This window comes from Sinocyclocheilus anshuiensis, unplaced genomic scaffold (assembly GCF_001515605.1).
Source record: "Sinocyclocheilus anshuiensis isolate Anshui unplaced genomic scaffold, SAMN03320099.WGS_v1.1 scaffold1799, whole genome shotgun sequence".
NCBI classification, from domain to species: domain Eukaryota; kingdom Metazoa; phylum Chordata; class Actinopteri; order Cypriniformes; family Cyprinidae; genus Sinocyclocheilus; species Sinocyclocheilus anshuiensis.
Window position 1 is genome coordinate 186,614 of NW_015552692.1, and position 10,108 is coordinate 196,721.

General features: G+C 32.6%; 1 protein-coding gene across 2 annotated transcripts in view; it reads right to left on the reverse strand.

The window, feature by feature from the left end:
• stk38b (serine/threonine kinase 38b) overlaps positions 1 to 10,108 on the reverse strand; it is a 15,253-nt gene that overhangs the window by 3,883 nt on the left and 1,262 nt on the right. For both annotated transcript variants that reach the window (XR_001631803.1, XM_016459350.1), the window contains exons 2-10: positions 8,990 to 9,153; positions 8,495 to 8,546; positions 5,995 to 6,117; positions 5,809 to 5,892; positions 4,566 to 4,689; positions 4,002 to 4,156; positions 3,747 to 3,849; positions 1,571 to 1,632; positions 1,375 to 1,492 (exon numbers count right to left, since the gene is read on the reverse strand). Coding sequence is in view for 1 of the 2 variants with exons in the window: in XM_016459350.1 (XP_016314836.1) it covers positions 1,375 to 1,492; positions 1,571 to 1,632; positions 3,747 to 3,849; positions 4,002 to 4,156; positions 4,566 to 4,689; positions 5,809 to 5,892; positions 5,995 to 6,117; positions 8,495 to 8,546; positions 8,990 to 9,120 (952 nt within the window). In the remaining variant the exon portion in view is untranslated. The remainder of the gene's footprint in view (positions 1 to 1,374; positions 1,493 to 1,570; positions 1,633 to 3,746; positions 3,850 to 4,001; positions 4,157 to 4,565; positions 4,690 to 5,808; positions 5,893 to 5,994; positions 6,118 to 8,494; positions 8,547 to 8,989; positions 9,154 to 10,108) is intronic.

The window sequence follows — 10,108 nt, forward strand, 5'->3', positions numbered from 1 at the left end:
TACACACACCCACACACACACACACACACACACACACACTCGATGTAGTGATCGGCCAGTGTCTTAGTGGTGCTTTAATTTAATAAAAAGCACTCATTTATACTAATAATTCAAATTTGAAGTTTTAAAAATTAAAAAACTTTTTTTTTTTTCTTACTGACGTCATTTATGTTGAAGGATTTATTTAATCCGTTTATTTTAATAATTAAAAATTTTTTTTTTTCCTTTTTGATGGATTTTATTTTGAAGCATTAATGTAATTATTTTAATAATTTCAATTACATTTTTTCCTTCTCAATCTAATTTTTTTGCAGCATTAATTTAATTTATTTTAATCATTAAAATATTTTTTCTTTATTGATGTAATTTATTTTAAAACATTATTTTAATTAATTTATTTTAATAATTAAAAATTATTTTTCCAACTTCATGTAATTTATTTTTTTAATTTACTTTATTTTAATATTTAAAATAGCATTTTTCCTTCTTGATGCAATTCATTTTAAAGCATTAATTTAATTTATTAAAACATTTTTTTTTTTTAATAATTCTTCCTTTGTGGTGTAAGTTATTTTGAAGAATTAATTTATTAAAATATTTTTCTTTCTTGATATAGTTTATTTTAAACCACTCATTTAATTAATTGTTTTTCTTCTTGATTCAACTTAATATTATTAACATTGCTAACATTTCAATGCAATGCACAATTTTCTGTAATGACTTAAAGAATGAAAGATGAGTATTCTTATAAACAATTTTATTATTTAATAATTTTCCATTAAAATATATATAAGAGCTATTAATTTTGTATTCTTAGAAAAAAAAAGCAAAAAACATTTTGAAACTTTTTGAAAACACCTGAATAATACAAAGTTACAAGATCATGTACATTACGTTTAATTCGTAATCAATTTTTTACAATTTTAAAAATCTTTTTAATGTCTTCCTGACAGAAAACGCTACTTATTTTATGATCTAAACGCTACAGTGTCACACAGTAACTGACGCTAAGCAGCTAGCTAAGTTAGCCAGCGTTACCTAGCTAGCCTCTGCTAACCTGCAAAAACTAACGATGCTCGTCTCCATTTTCTGACTCTTTTCTGATTGGCTGATTTCTCAGGATAGTGAGAGTTCGAAATAACGTCAGCTGTATTTCAACATTTATAAATGTTAAATAGTTCGAAAAAAGGCTAACAAAACACTTACGAATCAATGCTGAAATGTCAAAAAAAAAAACTGTACGAAAAGTATGACGCTGAAACAATGTCGTAATGATCTGATTTGCTAATATTTTTAATTGTTCTTCATTAAAACTGGATAATCCGAGCGATTTTGACGGTTCGCAATCTCATTTGCATAAATTTCACTTCTTACCAATCAGCATCTCGAACATGATGACGCCCAGACTCCACCAATCACAGAGCTTGTTGTATCCAGTCTGCATGAAGACCTCCGGCGCGATGTAGTCCGGCGTTCCCACCGTGGAGAAGGCCTGAAAGAGGCGGAGCAACATAACGCATCACTTCCTGTGTGCTGTGAACATGCTAATGAAGCCGTCGCTAACACTGACCAGCTGCCTCCGGTTTCTCTTCCACGTCTCGGCCTTCCTCTTGGAGTTCATGTGCTGAAACGCTACGAGAAACACGCGCAAATTACTCATTTAATACTGAATATTCACATAACCAGGCCTAAAAGTTTCAAATAACTCAAAGTTTGAAAATTGTACTCAGAGAAAGTCAATAAAATGTAACTAACATGACTTAGCATTTTGTTAACATCTTCAAGCATGTTGCTAGCATGAATTAACACGTTTTAACACTATGCTAGCATGAATTAGCATTTTTTAACACCATTAAGAATGTTGCTAGCATTAATTAGCACGTTTTAACTCTATGCTAACATGTTGCAAACATGTTTCTGTCATGTTTTACCACATGGCTAACATAAATTAGGATGATGCTAACATATTTCTACCATGTTTGACATGTTGCTAGCATGAATCAGCATTACCGTTAACAGGTTTTAACATTATGCTAGTATGAACGAGCATGTTGTTAACATGTCTCTAACATGTTTAACATGGTGCTAGCATATTTTAACATTACACTAAAATGAATTAGCTTGTTGCTAGCATGTTTATAACATGTTTTAACACATGGCTAACATAAATTACCATGATGTTAGCATGTTTAAAGTGTTTTGCTAACATGTTTTACCATTATGCAAGCATGAATGTGCAAGCATGTCTCTAGTGTGTTTAACACATGGCTAGCAAATTTAAAACATGAAATATCATGCTGCTAGCATGTTTTACTACCATGCTTGAATTAGCATGTTGCTAACATGTCTTTAGCGTGTTAAATGTGTTGTTAGCATTTTTATCACTATGCTAGCATTAATTAAAATGTGCTAACGTTTAACATGTTGCTATCATGTTTTAAAACTGTTAACATGTTTCTAAACTGTTGTAGCACATTGTTTCTAATATGTTTAACATGTTGCTAGCTTGACTTAACATGTTGCTAACATGATTTAACACTATGCAAACATAAATGTGCTAGCATATCTCTAACGTCGTTAACACATTAACATGAATTATCAAGTTGCTAACATGTTTCTAATATGTTTAAGGTGCTGTTAACATGTTTTAACACCATGCTTGAATTAACGTTGCTAGCATGTCTCTAACATGTTTAGCATGTTGCTATCATGTTTTAAAACTATGCTAGCATGTTTCTAACCTGTTTTAACACATGGCTAACATGTATCTAACATGTTTAACATGTTGCTAGCTTGAATTAACATGTTTTAACTCTATGCTACCATGAATTAACACGTCGTTAACATGTTAGCACATGGCTAACATGAATTAACATGTTGTAAGACAATGTTCGCATGATCAGCATGTTGCTAGCATATTTCTAACCTGTTTTAGCACATACCTAACATGTTTCTAGAATGTTTAACATGCTGCTAACCTGTTTTAACACTAGGCTAGCATGAATTAACATGTCATTAACATGTTAACACACGGCTAACATGAATGACCATGTTGTTTGGATGTTGTAAGACAATGCTAGTATAATTAGCATGTTGCTAAGATGTAAGACAATGCTCGTATAATTAGCATGTTGCTAAGATGTTTTAGCTCATGGCTAACATGAGTTAACACTTTGCTAGCATGTTTCTGGCATGATTTGGCATTTTTGCCAACACACTGCTAGCATGTTTTAACATGTTATCATGGGCTTTTGATAGGCTTTGCTCTATAGGAGTTGTGTAAAAGTTTTCACACCCTGAATGGAAGTTTATGGGAGTTTGCGCTGTTGCTAACATGTCGTTAGCATGTTAAATGTGTTGTTAGCATTTTTTATCACCATGCTAGCTTTAATTAACATGTGTTAACATTAAACATGAATGACCATGTTGTTTGGATGTTGTAAGACAATGCTCGTATGATTAGCACACTGCTAAGATGTTTTAGCTCATGGCTAACATGAATTAGCATGTTGCTAACATGAGTTAGCACTTTGCTATGTTTCGGGCATGATTTAGCATGTTTGCTAACACACTGCTAGCATGTTTTAACATGTTATCATAGGCTTCAGTCTATAGTGCAAAAGTTTTCACGCCCTGAATGGAAGTCTATGGGAGTTTGCACTGTTCGGAAGTCCGACACGGGAATTCCGTACGTCGGATCGGTTCGAAAAGAGAATTCCGATTAGCCTGAAGCTTTGTTCACTCACTGAGGTCGTTTGATTGGCTGTGGTTCAGGTTGCGATAAAACTCGGTCCGATGCGCCTTTTTGAGTCCCGTACACAAGCCGAAATCAGACAGCTTGACGTGACCCTAAAATACACACACACACACACACACACAGGTAATGAAGCACAGCTCTCAGCCAGTCAGACGCCTCGCTGACAGAGAAGTGCTGTGAAAGCAGAAGAGGGCACAGGAAGTGGGTTATTGAGTCACTTCCTGTTCCTGTCAGGGTGTTTGACCTTGGAGTCCAGCAGCAGGTTGTCTGGTTTGATGTCTCGGTGAATGAAGCCCAGCTGGTGGATAAAGTCGATGGCCAGAACGGTCTCAGCTACGTAAAACTGCGTCTCCTCCTCGGTCAGTGTGTCCTTCTTCATCAGCAGCGTCATCATGTCTCCTGGAGAACACAACAGATCGATCAGACTTTGATATTTCACGTACTTGAGCATCAAAAGCATGCCCGTAGCCAGCTATGAGATCCGGACCTCGGTACATTTTTCATGTTCAAAAATAGAAATTTGTTCTCTGAATGACTGATTAAAACTCCCTTATATGAGTGTCTGCATATGTATTTCAGTTTAGACAGTTTGCAAGAATGTTTAGCAGCTAGGAGTGATTTGGATTCTTTGAATTACTGTTTCATTGAAAAGAATCAAATCGAATTGTTCTTATGAGTCAGTTCTCTTTCAATGAATCGTTTGAAAGGTTCTGAAGAAAAGTCTAAAGCAAAATGAAGTGAAACTGAAGACACATCTGAAATCTACTTGAGTACAAAATGAAGAAGTTCGTTACACAAACACTCTCACCTCCGGGCAGGAACTCCATGAGTAAGTAAAGGTTCAGTTTGTCTTGAAAACTGTAGAACATTTTCACCACCCACAGACTGTCTGCCTGAACCAAGATGTCCCGCTCCGCCCGGATATGACCCACCTGAGACAGAACATAACATCAAACACATCAAATAAAATAAATGACATTGCATGTAAGAAAATTCAATATAAATAAATTAAAACAAAATAAAGTTCTTAAAAAAAAGAAAATGACAAAATAAAATGTTGTAAAATAAAAAATAACATATTACACAAATAAAACAAAATAACATCAAATAAAATAATAAAATAAAAAATTGCAAAATGGCACAATGACATGACAAAATGACAGAAAATAAAATCAAAATTATGCAAATTACATAAAATAAAATACACAAATGACAAAATTAAATTAAAAAGACAAAAAATAACAAAATTACAAAATAAAATAAATTAACCACAAAAAAAAAAAAAAAACAGAAAAATGGCACAATGATATACAGGTGCATCTCAATAAATTAGAATGTCGTGGAAAAGTTCATTTATTTCAGTAATTCAACTCAAATTGTGAAACTCGTGTATTAAATAAATTTAATTAAATAAATTGCTGGAAAATGAAATCAGCATCTTCAAAAAGCTGGTCAGCAGAAGGAAGCATGCAGTGCTCCAAAATTTCTTGGTAAACGGGTGCAGTGACGTTGGTTTTCAAAAACGACATTCTAATTTATTGAGATGCACCTGTATATAATAAAAATGTAATAAAATATAAAATAAAATAAAACAAAATAACCAAATTAAATACAATAAAACAAAAATGACAATGACATACGATGACAAAATAGACACAAAAAAAACAAAATTACACAAGTTTTGTTTTATTAAAAAAATTACCAGAATGAAATAACATCAAATAGCCAAATACTAATTATAAAACGGATAGTTCCGGTCCTTGATTCTGATTGAGATCGCTGAGCCGCGTTCGAAGCTGTTGTAAATTACTCTACAAACACACACCTCTTTGTTTCTGTGTGTTGCTCGGCAACCACTTTGTTGCAACCGCTTCTTGGGGCTTATTGCTTTAATATAATAAAACAACACAAAATAAAATAATAAAATCATTATTTAGCTTCATTTTATTTGTTCATATTTTGTTAATATTTTGTTCTCTATTTGCATTATCATTAATTTACTCGTGGTGTGATCATGATGTGTTTTTAACGACACATTCGTTAGGCGTCACCTGCTCTTTCTGCAGCATGTCGGCTTTGCGAAGGATCTTCATGGCGTAAACATGTCCCGTGTCTTTCTTCTGGACCAGACGCACCTGCAGACAGCAGAAGCACACTTATTTACTGTATAACACAAACACACACACACACACACAGAGATTCATCAGTGTGTCATCAGCGCTCATTATCATAATCACCTCCCCAAATGCTCCTCGTCCAATCACCTTCAGCGACTCGAAGTCGTCCAGACCCAGTCTGGTTCTCTTCAGCCGCAGGAACTCGGTCTCCTTACGAGCATGTTGGGAGCGACGCATGCGCTTCTGGAACGCAACATTCACGTATATGCCAATATTTACATATTCATATACTTATATGTAAAGACACATTTACTGTAACAATAACTAAGTAAGATAGCTATCTAACTAAGGTAAGTCGATATATAAAGAATCGCAAAGTCCACGTCACAACTATAACATTCACAACTATTATTTTTCCATCTGACGTACGATAAGAGCAATGACAATCTAATATAGTTATCGTTATAGTTAAGCTATCATTAGCATTTACGTTATCATTACAATAACGATTAAAATTACGATTACTACGATTATAGTTATCATTATAGATATCGTTACCATTATAGGTATTGTTATCATTTAACTTATTGTTTGTTTACAGTTATCGTTATCATTTAGCATTACGTTATCATTATAGTAACAATTATAATTATGATTACAGTTTCATTTAACTTATTGTTTGTTTACAGTTATCGTTATCATTTAACATTACGTTATCATTATAGTAACAATTATAATTATGATTACAGTTATGATTATAGTTATCATTATAGATATCGTTACCATTATAGGTACTGTTACCATTTAACTTATTGTTTACAGTTATCGTTATCATTTAGCATTAAGTTATCATTATCATTTACATTATCATTATAGTAATGATTACAGTTATGATTATAGTTATTATTATAGATATCGTTACCATTATAGGTATTGTTACCATTTAACTTATTGTTACGACATATCATTTGTTTACAGTTTTCGTTATCATTTAGCTTTTTTATAGCAGTTATCATTATGATTAAAGTTATAGTTACTGTTATCATTATAGTTATCGGTACAGATATAGCTATGATTACAGTTATCGCTATAGCTACTGTTATCATTATAGTTATTGGTACAGATATCATTATGATTACAGTTGTCATTATAATTTCAGTTATCGATACATATATTGTTATGATTACAGTTATTATAATTACCATTATCGGTACAAATATTGTTATGATTACAATATTCGTTAAACCTATTGTTGTCATAGTTATCAGTACAGATATCGTTATGATTACAGTTGTCAATATAATTACCATTATCATTATAGTTATCAGTAACAATGTTGTTTTGATTACAGTTTTCGTTATAGCTCCTGTTATCATTATAGTTATTGGTACCGATATCATTATGATTACAGTTGTCATTATAATTACAGTTATCATTATAGTTATCGGTACATATATTGTTATGATTACAGTTATCATTATAGGTACAAATATTGTTATGATTACAATTTTCGTTAAAGCTATTGTTGTCATAGTTATCGGTACAGATATCGTTATGAATACAGTTATTGTTATAACTAATGTTGTCATTATAGTTATCGGTACAGATATCGTTATGATTACAGTTGTCAATATAATTACCATTCTCATTAAAGTTATCAGTAACAATGTTGTTTTGATTACAGTTTTCGTTATAGCTACGGTTATCATTATAGTTATTGGTACAGATATCATTATTAAGTTATCATTATAATTACCATTATCGGTACAAATATTGTTATGATTACAATTTTCGTTAAAGCTACTGTTGTCATAGTTATCGGTAGAGATATTGTTATGATTAAAGTTCTAATTATAATTACCGTTATCATTATAGTTATCAGTAACAACGTTGTTTTGATCACAGTTTTCGTTATAGCAACTGTTATCATTATAGTTATTGGTACAAATATTATTATGATTACAGATTTTGTTATAGCTACTGTTATCGGTACATATATTTTTATGGTTACAGTTGTCACTGTAGCTACTGTTATCATTATAGTTATTTATACAGATATTGTTATGATTACAGTTGTCTTTAAAATTACCGTGATCATTATAGTTATCAGTAACAATGTTGTTTTGATTACAGTTTCCTTTACAGCAACTGTTATCATAATAGTTATTGATACAGATATTATGAATACAGTTACTGATACAGATATCGGTATGATTACAGTTATCGGCACAGATATCGTTATGATTACATTTATCGTTACAGCTACTGCTATCATTACAGATATTAAAATTTTAGTTATCATTACTGTTCTAGTTATGATTACAGTTATCGGTACAGATATCGTTATTATTCCAGTTATCATTATAGCTACTGCGATCATTATAGTTATCATTACAGATATTATGATTTTAGTTATCATTACGGTTCTAGTTATTATCACAGTTATCGTTGTAGGTAACGTTATCATTCTAGTTATTGTTATAAATATAATTATTATTACAGTTATTGTTATCATTCTAGTTATCGTTATAAATATCGTTACGATTGCAGTTGTAGTTATCATGATCATTATGGTTATAGTTATGGTTACTGTTCTTGGTGTGAAGTGTGCGTTTGTTACCTCTTCATCAGGCAGTCCTTCCTCATCCATCACCTTCTCCAGTTTTTGCTGCCTGTCAACAGAATGAATTCTAATTACAAGATGCAAATTGCAATATTTCTCATCATATTTCTGCAGTATGCAGACTACTACATTAGTCAAAATATATACATTTTAAACAAATAGTAGGTAGTATTCAGTGGATACTGTGCAGCACACTAATAATCCATCATATTATTGAAGTAAACTGGTTGGAAAGTTCATTCCGTGTCGACATTAGCACAGAACTCTGAATGTTATAAACACTGAGTAAATGAGCAACACAGGAAGAGAGTGTTTCACCACAGAGGAATGATGTTACGCTCCACTGACAGAGCACAACGCTTCAGATCACTGATTCAGTGCTTCGCTTCTTTAATATCATGCTGTAAGTGTGACCTGAGCATGTTTTGGGCTGCTGAGGAGAATAAAGAGCTCTTTGTGAAGCTGTAACACTCTTTATTTTTGTGTTTCTACCTCATTTCCCTCTCATCGTGTTGCGTTATGAGGTTGCTGTAGAAGTTCTCCAGCGTGACCTTGGCCATGGTCACTCGCTCTTTGGTGTGGTTGCTCATTAACGAGCTGGAGGCGTGGCCTCGGGTCGCCATGGTTACCAGTAAGTAACCGGTTGGGATGCAGCTCTGCGGGAGTTTACAAACACAACACGATTTACATGCGCAGTGGAGTCACGTTACACTGATGTAGCATATTACATACATGCAAGAATGCAAAACACAAGGTACTACCGTGGTACCTTACGAGTCTACTCTGACAAGAGGAGCTTTTGTCTCCCAGACTGTGCTATATTTGCAGTTCAGTCAGAAAACAGCCCGTCTGAGGCACATTATGGAAAGGAACAAATGTGACCATAAAAACATTTGGCAGCAGTTATTCAGACAGTCTGTTCTGCAGAATCTGCGGTCTGAAGCGCAAATATAGAGACGGTTAAGAGAGGAAACTCAGACTCACTTTCAGGAACAATAGAGCTGCTATTACTAAACCAATTATTGTTTAACCGACACGCTAACAATGAAACGGAAAATATGAGGGGGAAAAATTATATATCCACATACATACATATATTAGTGCTGTCATTCGATTAAAAAAATTACTAATTTATCACACATTTTTCAAAAATTAATCGCGATGTCTATTAATTTTTTCCCTAATATTTACCCATTGACTATAGCCATTCAACATTACAGTATAATTGAGAGCTATCAATTTTAACATGTCTTACACTTTTAAAAATAACTTTTAATATATGTGAACTTAAAAAACAATCTTCATATAAACCCATTATAATAAATCTCAGCAATAAATGTGCCCTTCAGCAAGAAAATATAGCCTAATTTAAAAAAAAAAAAGCTATCAAACACTACATTCTAAATTAAATTAAATAGAGATAAAGCTTAAAACTACACAAGTTATTGATTTCCTCTTTTTTATTTTGTTCTTTGATTAACAAACATCACAGCATCTGGTTATTAGGATATTTTGGCTGCTACTTTAAGAGCTGCCGCTGCTGAACTATATATTCATATATACACACACACACACACACACACACACTCACACACACACACTCACACACAC